The sequence below is a fragment of the Nanorana parkeri genome, unplaced genomic scaffold (genome assembly GCF_000935625.1).
Source record: "Nanorana parkeri isolate BGI_ZX_2015 unplaced genomic scaffold, ASM93562v1 scaffold904, whole genome shotgun sequence".
NCBI classification, from domain to species: Eukaryota; Metazoa; Chordata; class Amphibia; order Anura; family Dicroglossidae; genus Nanorana; species Nanorana parkeri.
The window spans coordinates 688,650-708,985 of record NW_017307172.1 but is presented as its reverse complement, the minus strand read 5'-3'; the positions used below and the strand labels follow the sequence as shown (position 1 = coordinate 708,985).

The 20,336-nt window shown below is 46.7% G+C and overlaps 1 protein-coding gene across 1 annotated transcript in view; it reads left to right on the top strand.

Annotated features, from left to right (window-relative positions):
- LOC108794847 (triple functional domain protein-like) overlaps window positions 1–20,336 on the top strand; it is a 660,684-nt gene that overhangs the window by 1,205 nt on the left and 639,143 nt on the right. Inside the window, exon 2 of the mRNA XM_018565963.1 lies at window positions 562–792. Coding sequence (XP_018421465.1) covers window positions 562–792 — 231 coding nt within the window. The remainder of the gene's footprint in view (window positions 1–561; window positions 793–20,336) is intronic.

The window sequence follows — 20,336 nt, the reverse complement described above, 5'->3', positions numbered from 1 at the left end:
AAAGAATCAGAAATATTGGCTATCATGGATAGGGGGTAGTAGTTTGCTATGTTATTTTATTACTGTCCCAAGAATGTGGCTGGGATTGTTTGACATTGCCCTTTTGGAGTGTGTGATTCTAGCATAGGTCCTTTTTAGCTCCTTTATGTGATGGTAGAGAGGGATAGCTGTTTACATATTTAAACTGAAGTTGGAACTCTTCATTGGCGTTCTTTTTCAGAGTCAGTCACTTAGAAGTAGTGTACAGATCTTCCTTACTGCAAATTTGTCATCATATTTACTACAGGTTGATGACTATAACCATATAATTGGTTATGGTAGGCTTTAAACACAGTCCTGTAGGATGGTAAGATGTTTTATTTGATTTTAAATGATAATTTTATTAATTTTATAAGAGTAATTGTTGTTGAAGGTCTTTGCTTTTTCTGCTTATTTAGGCAAACATGTTGGTAATATTTTTACTTTTTTTTTTGCAGACGTAAATATCCTGTGCATGTTTAATTTACATCTGATATTCGTTTTCTTGCATTAGTTTAATCCCTTGCAAAATGTTTTTGACAGGTTAGCCAAGATGGAAAATCACTGCTTGACAAACTTCAGCGCCCTTTATCTCCTAGTAGCTCTGATTCCTTAACTGCTTCAGCTAATTACTCTAAGGCTGTGCATCATGTCCTGGATGTTATTCATGAAGTTCTGCACCATCAGAGACAGCTAGAGAATATTTGGCAACATCGGAAAGTTCGTTTACATCAAAGATTACAACTATGTGTTTTTCAACAAGATGTTCAACAGGTGAGGTATTTGGTTTAATGTTTAAGTAATATGTTAAAGATATAATTCTAAATGTTACTTAACATTTGTGACACAGTTATTTGAAAAGTGGTTCTTTAAGGGTTTTTTTTTTCTCTACAACTATAGTGCACTTTACCCATAGATTCGATCTGTTTTGGATTTGGAAAGCAGTTGTTTTAAAAAGTATTTTAAGCTTACTTTGGTGGTAAGCGACCCAAAAGATTATGCATCCACTCGCATTCGGTTGTCACAAGAAAGTAATGTAACTAAAACTAAAAGTTCTGTAACCATTTCAAGTTTTTTGTTTTTTTATTTTCTCCAGCAATTGGGTGAGTGTAGACTGTAATCTCATTGCACAAATGTTCAATTTAATCATTAGACTAGGATAGCAGCAAAGCATCAAATATATACAGCATCAAATATATACAGCATCAAATATATACAGCAAAGACCCGATGTTATATATAAAAAAAAAGTCAGTGATGTGCAAAAAAAATATAGGTGTTGATTTGCTCCTAGGTCGCCCACTCACAGTTTGCAATCAGTAGGGGAATATCTGGAGCACTAAATCCACAGTGTAGATATTGCCTCCTCCTCTTGGTCACTTGTATACCTGCTTATGTGTATTTGATTATTATAATGGTGTGACAGATCTAGAATAGGCCCAGAATAGTGCAAATCATGGAAAGAAGAAGCTTGCAATAATAAGTCTAATGGATTACAGTAATCTAACATTGTAAATTGATATTAAAGTATAACTAACCCCACTAACAATCATTTCATATACTACAGCTTACCAGTAATTGGATGTGGTGGCTATATTAGTTGATTTTTCAGGTCAAGAACACTTTTAGTAAATATAGAAAATACGTATTGATTATGCTAAATTGCAGTGTTGTCACTTTTGTAAAATAAACTGTAAGCTACTCATCTTTTGTTCTCATCTCAGTTATCATCTTTTGTGACCTACTATTTATATCAACTTCATGCACTAAAAATGAACAAAGGCAGACTTGTTTTAAGTTCAGCCTAGGTTGCAACCATGGCTCCCTCTATAGATAGTGTTGGAGCGAGAGTATCCACCCAGGGACCGTAAGTGTGTTATTATCTTATGAGCAGAATTACCAGGTTAAAATAAAAGATGAAGGCCAGAAAAAAAAACTAACATGGACACCTTGTCTAGTTATGTGCAATATTTTACATTATTTTTTGGGATTAGATACACTTTAACCATTTTAGTTTTAGTGCCATTTTAAATGGTGTTATATAACCTGCTTTGGTTGGGTGTGGGTGCTGGAACTGCTGGCCTAATTTTTCAGCTGTTGGGCTTCTAATCATTACCCCATTTACCTGAAATAAATACATTGAACATTCTGGATAACAATGATTATGCTCATACAAACTTCCAGTATCACACCATTTCTCATCTGCCCTATCCTATTCTTATAACTTTAATTCTCCACAAACCTATTGTTTTTGACCATTGTGAGAGATTAACCTAAAAGGGTAGTTCCTGCTAGCAGATACATCCACAGTGGAGCAGTAACACAAGGCAAGTCCACAGACAAGATTCCATATTCATTTTTGGTCATCAGGCATGGACAAAAATCTTCCTGAGAGGTTAATTTTGCAAGTACAAAATTAAGTACGACACACAGTTAAGTTAGACATGTGGGTTTATACTTGCATCTGCAGTGGAAGGATGCTAGGTATACATAAAGCAATCTAGGGGCCATCATCACCCTCTGCTGTATATCCTAGATCCTTGTAGTCTCTCCAGTCCAGCCGTCGAGTGCATGTGGACCATTGATAACCTAGATACATTTATACTATGACAGTCCTGCCTAAAGTACAGCATGCACAAGATGCTTGCCCTGGGGAATGCATATGTTTGGTGGTCCTTAGTGGCCTGTTACAGTGCTTTCCTACAGGCTACAGGCCATATGCACCTGCCATTTACTTGTAGCTTGTAGTGATTTAGCGGACACACAGGCTAGGGCGGGCGGACATTTTTGAAGAGTTATTTCCTCTCTATGGCCTCTCCGCGGCCAGCGATCTCACTGGGCTGCACACATATCCAAGCTAGCAGTGCACTGCTTCGATGTCAAGGAGCCAGGACCAGCCTGTGCAGCCATAGTTCTGGACGGGCAAAGCTACACGAGTTGTGCTCTCTCTCTGCACTCAGCTGACAGCAGCCGGTCTTTGACAGACGAACGGCCGCCTTCTCCATTGCCTGCCTCAGATGCATCCCTAGCCATGCTGCAGCAGATCCCTTCATCTGTGACTAAGGTGAGCGCTCCTCCCCTGCCCTTTGTGCTACAGGCCGGAGAAGCACCGGCCTCTGTTAACCACTTGCTGACCGGGGTGTTTAAACCCCCTCCCTGACCAGGCCGTTTTTTAGTTTTCAGCGCTGCGGTACTTTGACTTTTATTCAGTCATGCAACGCTGTACTGAAATGAATTTTATACCGAATATAAAAATAAAAAAACTGTTTTCCCTTTATTATGTTAGGAAACATTTATTACCCATTTTTTTGGTAAAATATAAAAGATGGGGGTCACGTCGGGTAAATAGACACCAAACATGTCAAGCCTGAAAATTACGCGCGCCCGCGAAATCGCAAAAATCTACCATAGCCAAAATTGGCCAAAGGTGGACGTTTTAAAAGATTTTACTGCTCATCAGTTTAGTGTTATCAGTGATTGATGACCCTAAAATGATTGCTCTCACTGCGACGTTCGGGGCAATATGTAACGTGCGGCGTAATTGGAGCAATCGTCGTTTTTGCGTAAAGTCCCCCATCCCCATCTATGTGGGGTTGGGGGTCTTTAAAAAAAAATTAAAATTTTTAGTGTGTGTGTACATTTTATTTATTTTGTGAGCAACTATTGTTTTTTTATTTTCTTTTTTTCTTTTTTTACACTTAACTTTATTGTTATCACATAGGGGAGCTAAGAAGTCCCCTATGTGATAAATTACAGTGGCAGGTCCCCTTTTATAGAGGCATCAGGGGTCTCTTAAGACCCCCTAATGTCACCTATGGACCCCCAGAGAAGCTGATGAAGCACAGATCTGCTTCATCAGCTTCTCTCCATTTACTGTACCGGAGAGTGACAGAGGAATGCGGAAGTGATATAATATACATCACTTCCTGCATTCAGACACCAGGGATTAGAGCGGAGGGAGATTGTGTACTGATCTCCCTCTGTTCTCAGTGCACAGTCACATCGCCCGGGATGGATGGACGCCCGGGATCGTGGGACGGCGGCGAGGAGAGGTAAGGGGGAGGGGGGGCACCCTGACTTGCATCATACAAGCGATCAGGCGTCTGTACAGACGCCGGACCACTTGTATGTAAACGGCCATCACTGGCCGTTTAAAATCCTGGTGGTTTCCCGCTCGTGCGGGCACGAAGGACATCTAAAGATGCAAACCCGCATCCAAGAGACGGGAGTAGCACTTTTGTAGCTCCGTATGCCGTACGTCCTTGGCAGCGAAAGGGTTAAAGGGTTCTGATAGGGGTAACCCTGCTCAACGGTTGCGGCTCTTTCACCTAGTACGGGGTGATCCTGAGCCTAGCTCTGCTCCATTGCCGCCTCGTACTCCCAGACATCTGGCCCTAGCCCCCCCTGCTGAATTGCCGCCTCTGCTTTCATGAACATTACCCCCTGCTCTGTCGGGAGAAAAGAGCTCCTTAGGGTCATGGCGCTCAGCCTCTCCTAAGCTTCAGCTGTCAGAAGTGCTCCTTTTGGAACACCCAGGCATCACGCACTAGTCCACCTATGGGCGCTGATCTCAGGTCCCTGCTTAATGCCCTGTTGACAAGGGCAGACATTGCAGCGCTCATCCCCACCAAGGCAGACTTTGAGGCGTTCACTGTCCGCATCGAATCTGTATACAAGCAGGATGTGGCTGAAATCGGACAACAAATTGCGACCTTTACCTCTAAACTGATGGGTAAAGGGTTACCCTCTTGGAATGCTCACAGATGCAACACCAACAACAGATACTTCAAGTAATGCTCTCAGCAGACTACCATGACAATCGGGGTCGGCGGAATAATATCCCCATCCGTGGGATTCCGGAAGCAACTATGGCAGCGGATCTCAAAGTGACTGTATGCGGGATTTTCAATCTCTACCTGGACAACCCTCCCGGTATCACAATTGAACTAGACAGGGCTCACAGGTTGCTAGGTCCCCCATTTGCTGACGTAACTCGCCCTAGAGATGTCATCTGCAGAGTCCATCATTACACCAAAAAGGAAGAGATCATGACTCAGGCCTGGCGTAAGGGCACCCTGGATTTTGACAGAGCCCAGATCCACTTGTTCCCGGACATCTCCAGGAATACGTTACTGATGAGACGTCTTCTCCGTCCACTGTTGGAGAGGATTCGCGAGTGCGGAGCTACCTACAAATGGGATTACCCGTTTCACCTTTATTTTTTTTTTCCATTACATTTTTTTTATTGAATATAAGAAAAAGTAAAAGACATACAGTGTGATAATACATATCACATCATCCAAGCGGAATGGCGCATAACAATCCGATAGGGTACAATAAGGACCATGTTGTTAAGTCCCGCATAATACATCAATAGATCAATACTGAGATGTTAACATGCATATTACAACTAAATGGGTAGGCAGATCGATCGGTCCTTCAGTTTGGTAACCCAAACCCAATAGGCTAAAAGTTGAGTATGCAGTAACGGTAATACCATCAAGTAAACGAAGACAGATAGTAAGACAACACAAACATTAAGTGACGAGAATCACAGAGAGATAGAGGCAGTGAAGACGAGCGTTAGAAAGCATAGAGTTCTCCATGGCAATAGCTCAGAGGACTCCAGGGTAGATCAGAGGGTGGGGTGATACAGGGGGGGGACACAAAGTGTATCCTTTGGTGCATACTCCCGTGAGGCATACTTTCCTTCACCCTTTAAAGTCAGAGGATCGGTAGGTAACAGGTGTGTATTCTAGTCATCTACACAGGGTCATGCGTGAGTTCTGCATAAACCTTTCCCGGGCAGAAGTGGGTCCATGGTGCCCACAGTCTGGAGTATTTGGTAAGTTTATCTTGCTTGGTAAAAAAGCGTTCTTCCATTTCAGAAATGTAATTTACGTGATTAATCCATACGGTGAGAGACGGGGTTTTAACATATCTCCAAGTCTGGGTATCAATGATCTAGCTGCATTAATCAAATGCTTGCTGAGACATTTTTGAGGTCCCCCACTATTGTCCTCATGGATATGTAGTAGGTAGACACTTGGTTGAAAGGCCAGTTGTACACCAGTTATTTGACAGATAAGATCGATAAGGGCACACAACCAAAAGATGTGGAGAAGTGAACCTCGTGCCGAGGTGCACCTCCAACATGTCTCTGGTACCGCAAGGTCAATTTTGTAAAGAAGTACTGGGGTTCTGTACAAGCGCAAAAGCATTTTGAAATTGGTTTCTTGGGTCCTACTACTCACTCAGCTCTTGTGGGCCTCAACACGATGTTTCCCATATATCCTCCGGAATGTCTAGGTCAGTGGTGGCGAACCTTGGCACTCCAGCTGTGCCAAAACTACAAATCCCAAGATGCATCTGCCTCTGGGAGTTATGTCTGTGGCTGTCAGAGCCTTGCAATGCCTCATGGGACTTGTAGTTACAAAACAGCTGGAGTGCCAAGGTTCGCCATCACTGGTCTAGGTCCAGCTCCCTCTCCCAGGCAATTCTCAGGGTGTTGATTCGAGCGGGTTTGGCGGGATGCACTAAGCTATAAATCCAGGATATGAGGTGTCGAGAGGGGCCTGTGCCAGAGCACGCCTTCTCAAAGCTGGTCATGTCTCTTGTAAAGCCTCCTCGTTTTGCTGGGGAAGTGAGGTAGTGTCTCACCTGCAAATCCACCAGGGAAGCTGTCCCCTCTCGGAGTAAGGAGCTTGATCTTCTTTGTTGAGGAAACGGTTATGTCTATAGAATGAATGTGCAATCAATGTTGTCGAGGGTGTCCTGTGAGTGAGAAAGTCTGTCGTGGAACCTGGGGGGAATTCCGGGGGTTATGAGTCAGGGGGGTCAAGGGACTGTCAGGTGTCGTGAGAGCGCCCTGTCTCCGCTGGATGGAAAATTCCTTCAGGGATGCTCCAATCAGAGGGTGAGCGGTGATGTGTGTGGGACTGTCTCGTTGAGGGAGCCACGTTAGAGTTGTCAGGGGGGGTATATTTTCCCAGGGTGATTCCATGTCGACCCACAGTTTAGAGGGGGCGTTGACATGCCAGTCAACAATCCGGCACAGATGGGAGGCTAAATAATATCCCGGTATGTCTGGTACGTCAAGGCCGCCATGTTGTTTGGGGGCTCTCATTAATGACCATGCTAGTCTCGGGTGTTTGTCTAGCCAGATGAATCGCTTAAATGTAGCCTCAATATTGTCAAGGTAAGATCTATTCAGTTTGATGGGGATTGCTTGGAATAGGTACAAAAGTCTCGGATGTTCATTTTGATTAGGGCTGCTCTGCCAAACCAAGAACATGTCAGGGCCCTCCATCGTTGTAGATCCTGAGTGATAGTCTGTATCATGGGTGAGTAGTTCAGGCGGAATAGCTCCAATGATGAAGCCGGTAGATGGATGCCTAGATATTTAACAGATGAGGAGGCCCAACTATAGGAAAAGACACTCTTCAGCCCCAGAACAACCTCAGGTGGTAAACCGATGTTAAGCGCTTCCAATTTGGTATAATTAATAGAGAGATTTGACAATGTGCCATATTCCAAGAAAAGGGATTGCAGTCTCCGTAAGGACATCATAGGGTCAGTCAGGAAAAACCGCATGTCATCGGCATAGGCTGCTACTTTGTGTTCGTGGTCACGTATCTGGGGGTCAGCCTGTATCAGTCTGAGGAAAGGTTCCAATGTCCAAGTATAAAAATGGTGGGCGACAAGGAGCACCCTTATGTGCCATTGGTAACGTTGAAAGGTGGAGACAGACAACCCATTGTGTGGACCCTAGCCCAAGGGCGCGAATAGACCGCTCGGATCCAGTCCTGCATACGGTGGCCAAGGCCAATGTGGTGAAGAACTGCCAGCATAAAGTCCCAGGCGACCCTGTTGAACGCCTTCTCCGCATCCGTGGAAAGCAGAACCGCCCTCCTGTTTTGCGTTTCTAGCCAGTGCACTAGGTCAATGGCTCTGATAGTATTATGCCTAGCTTCACGGCCAGGGACGAACCGCACCTGATGGTCTATCGGTGAGGGTAGAAATGGGAGAAGGCGGTTCGACAGGATCCTGGTGAACAGCTTCAAGTCCATGTTGAGTAGCGATATCTGCCTGTAGCTGGAGCAGAGCTGAAGGTCTTTCCCTTCCTTGGGTATGATAGATATGTGTGCTTCTAAAGTTTGAGCAGGGAGGATGGATTGGCTGTCAATACAGTTATAAGCAGAAAGGACGTGTGGGCCAAGGGTCTCTCGGAAAGTTTTATGGTATTGTGCTGGGATGCCATCTGGGCCTGGGCTCTTACCCGGTTTGTTTTGAGATATGGCCAGTGTCAGCTCCGCCGCCGTGATGGGCTGTTCTCGAGACTGGGCAAGTGGTTCCTCTAGAGTAGGCCTTTCTGATTAGCGGAAAAAGCCTGGATAAGACCTAACCACGCTTCTTTTGCCACCGCATCTCGAGGTGGGGGCGAGTCTAGGTTATATAGCGTATTATAGTAGCTCTGGAAGCAGGCAGCAATATCTAGAGCACTATCACGTTCTTGGACTTACGGATGCCTTGTATATGAGAGCGGAATCTCTGAGTGCGGGTCCCTCTCGCCAGGAGTCTCCCACATTTATTGCCACCCTCGTAGTATATACCGTTTCTAAGAGTGAATGCTCTGCGGAGTTTGGCGTCCAAAGCAGATAAGTCCTTCCTTGCATCCAGAAGTTCAAGATAGGTCTCCGCCGCCAGAGATTCCTTGTGTAGGATTTCCAGTTTTGAGATGCGGGTGCACAGAATTAGGGCAAAAATGAGTGTCTGTGTGAATACTTAGCTCATCAGGATTTCCTCCTTCAGTGGAAAGCTCTGGAGGCAGCAGATGATATCACAAGGTGACTCGTCTTGTGCTGTGCGAGGTCTCAGAGCCCTGTGTGCCCTCACAAGCTTAATAGGCGATTCGGCGGGCCTGTCCAATACCTCATTAAAGATGGTCATGAGGACGGTGGGGATGGCCTCTGGCATGTAGGTCTCCAGAACTCCGCGGACTCTGATGCTGGATCTCCTCCCACGGTTGTCCAGATCCTCCAGGTGTCTCCTCATCTCTATCAGGCTGCGTACAGTGCAATCTTGTTGAGTGTATGGCCCTGATCTCCTCTCCCTGTTTACGGCCTGATCGTTCCACGTCATGGGGGTCTTTCCGCAGCACCGAAACAGCCGAGCATAGGGCCTTTTTAATATCGGAAGCCACCGAGTGGAGTTCCGAGTGTGTCGGGAGATGTTGGAGGTAGGAGGAGGGGTGAATATCGGGCGGTTCTGAGCCTGCACCGGTTGCGTGCATGTGGAGAGGCTCGGCGGTGGAAGGAGTCGGTGCCATATTGAGCGGCATCGCTTTGGGAGCGGTAGGCCGCTGGGTTGTGCGGAAAATGTCCATTACCTGCCTGCCCAGCTGTGTGTTAGGAGTAGCGGGCAGTTTGGTGGTTGCTGTTGCCCGATTTTCACCATGATGGAAGCCGTGAGGCGAATGGAGCGTCGTATGGGTCTCAGGTAGCTGGAGCTCCGTTAGTATGCGGCCATTAGCCTTGTGGTGCAAGCCACGCCCCCCCACCCGTTTCACCTTATTGTCCAGAAGATGGATACTTCTTTTGGCTGCATTCTCCCGAAGACCTGCTGGCACTCTTCTCCTTTCTGTAGACTGGCCCTGTACCCATGCCCATCTGGCTGCAAGCACTATTGGATCGTGCTTATAAAGCTGACAGTGGCCGTGCTGCTGGACACCAACCTTGCACTCCTGGCTCTAATCGATACCACCGATCTGATTGTGCTTCTAGATGGGCCCGCCAGACACCAAGAGAACACGGGTCCCAGCACTTTCTTCCGTCTCAAAACGAGCTGTGCACTGGCGATCCTTTGTTTTTTGTTTTTGATGCAACCACTTTCTGAAAACTCAGACTTCCTACATTGGACAATTAGGACTGAGTATACCTTTATTTTTGCTCCTGAGTAACTGATATCCATGGGCTTCCCGTCGTTCATACTGGACCCTTTTTTGGAAGTATCTACTGCGGGAACCTCCTTTACGGGACAACTCTGGGTCTGGCTGCCCTGCTGTTTGCCATTTTGCTCAATGTCTAGCATTGCAACTCCTCAATGGTTATCGCCGTCTGGTGGCGTTTTACCCTGGTGTTGTTTCCTGACCTTCTTATGTCACAGAGTAACACCATGGTTTATTTTTCTGGGGATACCCGCTAGTTTTAATGTTTCGTTTAACCATGCGGAATTCTTGGACTCTCGTTTTCTTTTCTATTTTGACATAGCTAGGGTGCTATTCGTTTAACTGTATTTCACTTTATCTGAAGCTGTGAACCCAGAGCAAATTTTGGTTCTCCTGCTCCGTGACCCCTTCTCAGGTCTTTTCACCCCTCAGTAGGCCAGGTGACCTCCAGACCAAGTGGTTTGAAGTCCTTGCTATCGAGGTTTAAACCTTCTTTAGTTAGTTCCCTGCTTTGCCGATTTTAGCGGATTTTCTCTTACCTCCAATCCTTCTTCTTTTTTTCTCCTTTTTATTTATTCTACTCCCTCTCTCCTCCTTTCTATTTCCCTTCCTCCTAGACTCCCATTCACCGTATCTAGCTAATACACTCCAATACTCTTAATCTTCTGAGGACTACGGGGACATGGAGGACCTACAGCTGGTCACTATTAATGCTAAGGGGCTCAATAACGCTGAAAAAGAGACTATTACTGCAGGAACTGAGGAGCTCGGGATCTCATGTGGCCTTCATCCAAGAAACCCATTTTAAAGATGGCGCTGCTCCCTCGCTCAGGGATTCCCACTTTCCAGTCTCCTACCACTCGTGCTATATGTCCTCAAAGTCGAGAGGGGTTTCCATTGTGGTGCTTTCTAGACAGGTTTGCAGGATTGCCAGACTGATCCCGATGGCCGCTCTCTGTTTCTAAAAGGCCGGATCGGCCAGACTGTGGTCACGTTTGCGGGAATTTACACTCCGAACTCTAACCAGGGTCCTTTTTTCCCCATTCGTCTTCCAGAACAGCTTGTGAGATAGGCTCCACGCCTTTTTTTAGGAAACGCGTCACCCTCAGTTTCAAAAAGCCCGCCTTTCTCCTAGCTCCTCGGTTTTTTCGTGTTTCCTCCGCCAGGGGGAGCATGTCACCGGAACGGCGAGGGGGCCTCTCTGTGGTATGGAGATGTGTCCCTCTCGGTTTTTCTTATGGGCCCTTGTGAACAGGGCATTAATACCTTATGGGGGCTGCTGGTGCGCTCCGCTTGCCGTAGGGGATTCCGCACCGGATCCCTCCATCCTCTTCAGTGCCCGGGGAGGGCACTTGGCTGAACCCTCGGACCGGAGGGCTAGTAGTCAGGTGTTGCTGGTCTGGGGGTTCCGGGAGTTACTCCACGGCCGGATCGGAGGGCCGATTAGATCACTTCCGGGCGCCGAGGGCCTTGCGTTCCAGGCCTCATTTCCGGCGCAGAGGAAGGGGGTGGTCTGTAGAGGAGTAACGGGATCCATCTTGGAGAGAAATCGGTTCTCCAGCGGGTGATCTTTCAGTGAGGCCTGGGATCACACCTCATGCACCAGCACCAGCATGAGGTGTGATCACAGGCCTCACTGAAAGATCACCCGCTGGAGAACCGATTTCTCTCCAAGATGGATCCTGTTACTCCTCTACAGACCGCTCAGGGGGATACAGGTCCTTCAGGCACCAGCTCTGCTCAGGTAGGTGAATGCTTCCATGCACTCCCTCCCTGTAGTTATGACTACGATTATTGTTCCTCCACCTGGGGCTCCTTGGTGTTGGGCTTACAGTGTGAGGGGGCACTAGGGGGTTAGGAGAGTAATTTCTGCTTTTTCTGTGTTGCAGTTCCAAATTGGTAAGGTCAAGGTGGTCCCTAAGAGGAAGTGTGCAGTTTGCTCCATAAAGCTGGGGTCGGATTGGAAAAACCCTCTTTGTCAAAAATGCATCGAAGGGGTATGCAGGGATAACGGAATTAAGACCACCTGCAGCACAGTCCCTATTGCCTGGATCTCCGGCTCATGCTCAGCAGCTCCAGACAGGGTCCAGGTCAGGAGGGGTCTGTCAAAGGGAGCCAGAGGAGGTTAGTGCCGCTGCGCCCTCTCATCGGGGATCTTCTGCTGAGGAGGACAGTGACAGGGATGATAGTCCCCTTGTCCCTAGGTACAAATTATCTCTGGAAGAGGTAGAGGAATTGTTAAGTGCCGTGTATGATACCCTGGATATTCAGGAGGAGAAGGTGCTGCTATCTAGGCACGACTTGAATGCCTTTTGATCTAGCATTTGAAGATATGGGGGTGCTTAAAGACCCTATGGATAGGAAGGCTGAGGTCTTGCTTAAGAGGGCATGGGACTTGGCTAGTAGTAGTCTCAGGCCTGCTTTGGCAACAACATTCATTGCCAGGAACCTGGAATTTTGGCTTACACAGCTACAGAGTCATTTGGTGGCAGGGACTCAGAGAAAACAGATCATAGATTCCCTACCGATTGCTGTTCAAAGCATTTATGGCAGATGCTTCGGCTGACTCTGTCAAAATGGCGGCCAGGTCGGGAGCCCTGATCAACTCTTCTCGCAGGGCGATCTGGTTGAAAGCCTGGGAGGGGGATGCAGCTTCAAAGTTGAGGCTTTGCAATCTTCCGTTTAGTGGCAATCTTTTTGGACCGGAACTGGAGGCCGTATTGGAACGTATGGCTGATAAAAAGAAATAATTTCCGGAGAAAAAGAAGCCCTTTCGTAGATTTTTTAAAGGGCCCTTGAACAAGGGCAGAATACAAAAGGGGAACAACCCAAAAAACACTGGACAGGGCAGAAAGACAAGGAGAAAATAAGTATTTTGACTAACCCTCCCTCCCAAACCCCAAAGCCTCAGCCAGTACTGCGTGAGGGTGGGGGGAAGACTGGCGGACTTCCTCTCCCACTGGAGGATCATTACTTCCAATCAGTACATCCTCAATCTCATCCAGGAGGGGTACAGGTTGGAGTTCTGCAGCCCTCCACCCCACCGTTTCTTGATCACAAATCTCCCAAGGAACGCAGCCAGAGCAAAAGCTCTTTGTCTTCTGTTGGGAGAATTGGTGGATCAGAACATGCTCATTCAGGTATTGGATCAGGAGAGGGGTCAGGGCCTGTATTCTCACATCTTTGTGGTACAAAAGCCGTCAGGGAAGTACAGGTTGATACTCCATCTCAAACTCTTAAACTTGGCAATAAGGTACAAGAGGTTTCGAATAAACTCAATTTTTTTGGTCCGGAACCTGTTACAAAAAGATTCTTTTTTAGCAACACTAGATTTGAGGGATGCCTATCTCCACATTCCCATTCACAGGACGTCCCAAGTGTTTTTGCAACTGGCGTTAAGGATAGGTCAGAAGGTGGTGCATTACCAGTTCAGGGCCCTTCCGTTCGGGCTGTCCTCGGCTCCTCGCATTTTTACGAAAGTGTTGGGGGATGATGCAGTAAGTCGCTTGCAGACAAATTTTCCCACATCCCTAAGGGAAATTATGTCAGTGCCGGGTCTTATGACCTCCTGTTTACCGGCTGTCCAGTTGGCAAGGTCCAACCAGAGGGGTCTACAACGTTTTCTGTTGAGGGTTTGGGACTATTCCCAGGACACCTTAGACGCCACAGTCATGCTTCCCCCTTTCGTGAGAAGGGGCTTATGGTGGTGGAGAAACAGAGGTTGCCTGTCGGAAGGTCTTTGGTGGTCTTTTCACACTACCATAAGGTTGACAACGGATGCAAGTTCCTGGGGATGGGGAGCACACCTGCAAAATCAGGTGACTCAGGGACAGTGGTCTCAGCGAGAGGCACAAATGTTCTCCAATTGGAGGAAGCTGCGAGCGTTTATGAACGCGATATTGGCGTTTCAGGATCAGCTCGGGCATCAACATCTACTAGTGCTTTTGGACAACGTAGCCACAGTGTGAACCAGGAGTTCCTTCCTTCAGGCAATTGCAAAGGAGATTTTTGTTTGGTCAGAACAACGGAGCGGACAACACAGTATCGGTGGATGCGCTGTCACACCCATGGGAGTATCGCCTGTGCTACGCATTTCCACCCATTCATTTAATTCTGAGGGTTCTGCAGAAGTTTTAGCAGAAAGAGACTAACCTGATATTGATAGCTTTTGGCCCAGGAGAGCGTGGTTTACAACGGTGCAGTCCTTGACGGACCGTCCGCCTTGGCCGCACCCAATCAACCAGGGTTTGTTATCACAGGGGCCGGTCATGCATCCGGCAGTAGACACTTCTCAGTAGTCTCTTCATACCTTCTATCTGAGGGATTTTGAGGAAGGGCCTTTCTTCCAGAGTGATCAGCACCTTATTGTCTAGCCGTAAGTTAGTTACGCGGAAAATTTATGGGAAGGTGTGGAAATCGTTCTGCTCCTGGAACCATCCCGTCGGTTCTAGATTTCCTTCAGGAGGGGGCGGACGGGGGCTTTGCCATCAGCACATTGAAGGTACAAGTCTCGGCCTTGAGCGTATATTTACAATACTCCCTGGCTAATGATCAACTAGTGTGTAGGTTCTTTAAAGCCCTTAAACGTATTAGGCCAGTTACACGCTGTTCCATTCCTAAATGGGATCTATTGGTTGTCTTACAGGGTCTGCTGGTTCCCCCTTTTGAGCCTCTACCTTATCTCCTGATCAAGATGCTTACTTTAAAAACCGTGTTCTTAATTGCTATAACCACAGCTACGAGAGTTAGCGAATTGCAGGCTCTATCTTTAAGGGAACCTCACTTAACAGTTTTTGAAGACCGAGTGGCATTGAGGACAGATCCGGCCTTTTTACCGAAAGTTTCTTCGAACTTTCATAGATCTCAAGAGATCGTGTTACCTTCATTCTGCAGTAGTCCGGGTAATCAGAAAGAGGCAAGTTTTCAACACTTGGATGTTAGGCGCTGCCTGATAGAGTACCTTAGAGTGACTAGAACATTCAGGAAATCAGATGCCCTTTTTGTTATTTTTTCGGAAAGGATGGGGGTAAACAGGCCTCCAAGGCTTCGATAGCTAAATGGGTAAAGCAGAGCAAACGTTTGGAAGAAAGGTGCTCCAAGCCGTAGTCCCGCCCTAAGTGGGTAAGTTCTTGTTTATCCTCTCGCAAGCTGTTCTGGAAGACGAAATGGAAATTCAGAGTTAGACTTACCGGTAACTCTCTTTCCTATAGTCTTCCAGAACAGCTGGATTCCCGCCCTTGATATAGGAGTGGTGGTGAAATGTGATTTCAATATGATATTCTGTTGTTGCTACGGTTCTCGATACAACTGAGGAGCTAGGAGAGAGGCGGGCTTTTTGAAACCACTGAGGGTGACATGTTTCCTAATAAAAGGGGTGGAGCCTATCTCTCGCAAGCTGTTCTGGAAGGCTGTAGAAAAGAGAGTTACCGGTAAGTCTAACTCTGAATTTCTGGACAATATTCTAGATTTGCTCTTGAACTTTACAGAGGGAGTTTTGATCCTTGGTGCTGACTTTAATGTCACTATGGATCCGTCCATGGATTCAAGTTCTGGTTCCTCCTCCTTCTCCCCTACAGCAAGTAGACATATCCTCCGATCCTTTTTTCATACTCAACTTGTTGATGCTTGGCTTATGCAGCATCGAAATATGAAAGACTATATGTTTTATCCTGTGCCCTGTGCCCCACGACATGTATTCTCGCATAGACATGTTCTTTATCCAACGCCAACATTTAGCACTGATATAGACATAGGCACTATCACATGGTCAGACCACGCTCTGGTGTTTTTGAGACTCTCTCTTTCTGACCTCCCTTCCCACAAATCGTGGCAGTGGCATCTTAATGACAGTCTACTTTAGGACCCGTATATCCTGTCTGATGTCACTAGGGAATTGCTCTCTTATTTTGATGTTAATGATGTGGAAGATTGTGATCCAGTACTCCTATGGGAAGCCCACAAAGTCTATATTAGGGGGTTATGTAAAGATTTCGTCCCACCTGACTGAGTACTATGCCCTTCATAGACACTCCAACAAGAGATGCTTTGCAATCCCCCATAACATCCGACGAGTTTCTTGCGGTGCTTAAAACCACTAAGCCCGGTAAATCCCCGGGCCCTGATGGCTACACGATTCAATACTACAAGCTTTTGGCTGCTGAATTAGCTGGTCGTTTTACCCAAGCTTTCAATGCACTGACTAGTCCTGTTCTGGAAATTAATATACGCTTACTGCGCACATTAATTCACTGTGCTTAAAAACACAGTTGTATTAAGCTCTTTTGTGCACGGACTGGAACTGCTTCTGTACTGTCATGTTGTCAGGTAGTCAAGACAAGGTGATGCTTTCATGCTGGAGTTTCTGTGTTCAAGTGTCTCGCACAGTAGCTACGTTCATTTATATACCAACAAAGGTTAACGCCCAGAAGGGGGTGGCTTTACAACATCAGCCAATCAGCCTCACAATGATAACAGGAAAGGGCGGCCCCAACAGCCTTCCATTTCCTCCATACACAATGACATCACAGGAAGTGACAACAGAAAAGGAGCACACCCACATGGATGAGCAGAGCATGACTCATCCTTGCCACATGTATGCACATCCGCCATTTTGGCCAGCATGGACCTAATTCAATACTGCTCAGATTGACCAGTATCTATTAAGATCATTCTATTTGTTCTTATAGGTTTGAGACTATCTGCAGAGATTTACTAATGTGGTTATCTATATATGGTAGAAGCTATCCAAAAGGGTAGTGCAGCCGCAACAGAGATATAATATGTATCTCTTGTTATGCAGACTTCGTTTAAAGCCCTTAAACGTATTAGGCCAGTTACACGCTGTTCCATTCCTAAATGGGATCTATTGGTTGTCTTACAGGGTCTGCTGGTTCCCCCTTTTGAGCCTCTACCTTATCTCCTGATCAAGATGCTTACTTTAAAAACCGTGTTCTTAATTGCTATAACCACAGCTACGAGAGTTAGCGAATTGCAGGCTCTATCTTTAAGGGAACCTCACTTAACAGTTTTTGAAGACCGAGTGGCATTGAGGACAGATCCGGCCTTTTTACCGAAAGTTTCTTCGAACTTTCATAGATCTCAAGAGATCGTGTTACCTTCATTCTGCAGTAGTCCGGGTAATCAGAAAGAGGCAAGTTTTCAACACTTGGATGTTAGGCGCTGCCTGATAGAGTACCTTAGAGTGACTAGAACATTCAGGAAATCAGATGCCCTTTTTGTTATTTTTTCGGAAAGGATGGGGGTAAACAGGCCTCCAAGGCTTCGATAGCTAAATGGGTAAAGCAGAGCAAACGTTTGGAAGAAAGGTGCTCCAAGCCGTAGTCCCGCCCTAAGTGGGTAAGTTCTTGTTTATCCTCTCGCAAGCTGTTCTGGAAGACGAAATGGAAATTCAGAGTTAGACTTACCGGTAACTCTCTTTCCTATAGTCTTCCAGAACAGCTGGATTCCCGCCCTTGATATAGGAGTGGTGGTGAAATGTGATTTCAATATGATATTCTGTTGTTGCTACGGTTCTCGATACAACTGAGGAGCTAGGAGAGAGGCGGGCTTTTTGAAACCACTGAGGGTGACATGTTTCCTAATAAAAGGGGTGGAGCCTATCTCTCGCAAGCTGTTCTGGAAGGCTGTAGAAAAGAGAGTTACCGGTAAGTCTAACTCTGAATTTCTGGACAATATTCTAGATTTGCTCTTGAACTTTACAGAGGGAGTTTTGATCCTTGGTGCTGACTTTAATGTCACTATGGATCCGTCCATGGATTCAAGTTCTGGTTCCTCCTCCTTCTCCCCTACAGCAAGTAGACATATCCTCCGATCCTTTTTTCATACTCAACTTGTTGATGCTTGGCTTATGCAGCATCGAAATATGAAAGACTATATGTTTTATCCTGTGCCCTGTGCCCCACGACATGTATTCTCGCATAGACATGTTCTTTATCCAACGCCAACATTTAGCACTGATATAGACATAGGCACTATCACATGGTCAGACCACGCTCTGGTGTTTTTGAGACTCTCTCTTTCTGACCTCCCTTCCCACAAATCGTGGCAGTGGCATCTTAATGACAGTCTACTTTAGGACCCGTATATCCTGTCTGATGTCACTAGGGAATTGCTCTCTTATTTTGATGTTAATGATGTGGAAGATTGTGATCCAGTACTCCTATGGGAAGCCCACAAAGTCTATATTAGGGGGTTATGTAAAGATTTCGTCCCACCTGACTGAGTACTATGCCCTTCATAGACACTCCAACAAGAGATGCTTTGCAATCCCCCATAACATCCGACGAGTTTCTTGCGGTGCTTAAAACCACTAAGCCCGGTAAATCCCCGGGCCCTGATGGCTACACGATTCAATACTACAAGCTTTTGGCTGCTGAATTAGCTGGTCGTTTTACCCAAGCTTTCAATGCACTGACTAGTCCTGTTCTGGAAATTAATATACGCTTACTGCGCACATTAATTCACTGTGCTTAAAAACACAGTTGTATTAAGCTCTTTTGTGCACGGACTGGAACTGCTTCTGTACTGTCATGTTGTCAGGTAGTCAAGACAAGGTGATGCTTTCATGCTGGAGTTTCTGTGTTCAAGTGTCTCGCACAGTAGCTACGTTCATTTATATACCAACAAAGGTTAACGCCCAGAAGGGGGTGGCTTTACAACATCAGCCAATCAGCCTCACAATGATAACAGGAAAGGGCGGCCCCAACAGCCTTCCATTTCCTCCATACACAATGACATCACAGGAAGTGACAACAGAAAAGGAGCACACCCACATGGATGAGCAGAGCATGACTCATCCTTGCCACATGTATGCACATCCGCCATTTTGGCCAGCATGGACCTAATTCAATACTGCTCAGATTGACCAGTATCTATTAAGATCATTCTATTTGTTCTTATAGGTTTGAGACTATCTGCAGAGATTTACTAATGTGGTTATCTATATATGGTAGAAGCTATCCAAAAGGGTAGTGCAGCCGCAACAGAGATATAATATGTATCTCTTGTTATGCAGACTTCGCTTCGCTAATGTGTTTAGACGTTCGCCGGCATTGGACCCAGCGCATTGCGCTTGATACTCGCAAACCGGCAAATGCCCACACACCGCGAACACATCTCTAAGCCCATGAGAAGGTTGAATACTGACGGTTTTACCACTGGTCCCGATTAACCCAAGTACGCTCTGCTAGAGCGTCCCTCGGTTGAATCCGACACAAGGAGAAATAATGACAATATTAAAATACAGTAAAAACACATCCTAATAAAATTTCCACAACAGTCTCTTGTCTGCCCAAATTACCGTTATCCCAAAAGAAGGCAAGGACCCCTCCTTCATGTAGCAGTTATCATCCTATATCTCTTCTGAACACGGACCTTAAATTATTTACTAAGATCCTTGCCGACTAGACTGAACACTCATGTCACCGTTTCTTCGCTCTAGAGTGGCTTGGTGTCTTCCATCCCTTCCTTGCACATTCTCTGCTTGGCACTACCCTATCGGTTTGCGCTAAAGCCTTTTTGAGATGGCACATGGTTGGAGAGTCCTCCCCTCTCTATCCAGTTATCGGTAACCCTGACTTCTCACCACGAGTGTTGACAGGCCTTTTTCGATCCCTACTCGCCAAGCACCTCTTTTAAGTGTCCCACTTCCTCCGGGGGAATGTAACCTTCCTTCACGTCTCTTTTCTCTCCCGTTCATTGAAGGACACAGGCAACAGATCGTAGATCCTGAATGGTAGGGTAATATCGCCACCTGCAGGAGAAGGACGCTAGGCACAAAACTAAAGACCAATTACAGCCTAGGGGCGGCCCCTGCCGGTGGCCAAACCCCCCACCTGCTGACAAGTCTCCAGTTTTTTGCCTAGCGTCAGGAGTAAGGAGCAAAAAAATTTTCTCTGGAGAATTTTTTTCCTTTCTTCCGATTGATTTGATTTTTCTTCTAGCAAGTGTCCCCAGGGCAACAGGCTGGATGACTGTAGATCCTTGTAGTCTCTCCTGGGTGACCGACGAGCGCATGCAGACTCTGCTACGGTGGGTCGGCTGCGACGGGTGGTCCTCCCCGACGCCTATGGGATTCGTCCCAGGGTGGGGCTCCTGACCGGGGGCTCCGGCCCACCGGTCGCGGCTCTCCCCGCAGGCTGGCGGCGCCGCGGCTTCGGTCGGGGGCGTTCTCCTGCCGGTACCCTGCTCCTCCTGGATCCTGGCGATGGTTCCTGTCTTCCCTGGTGGTATGTATGTGGGGTCTCCGGTGGATGGCCTGAGGACCTGGATCTGAGGTAAGCTGCAGGCTGCACTGTTTCACAGCTGCAGCCTCCTGTGTCTTCCTCTCTCCCTCTCCCCCCCCCTCCCCTCCC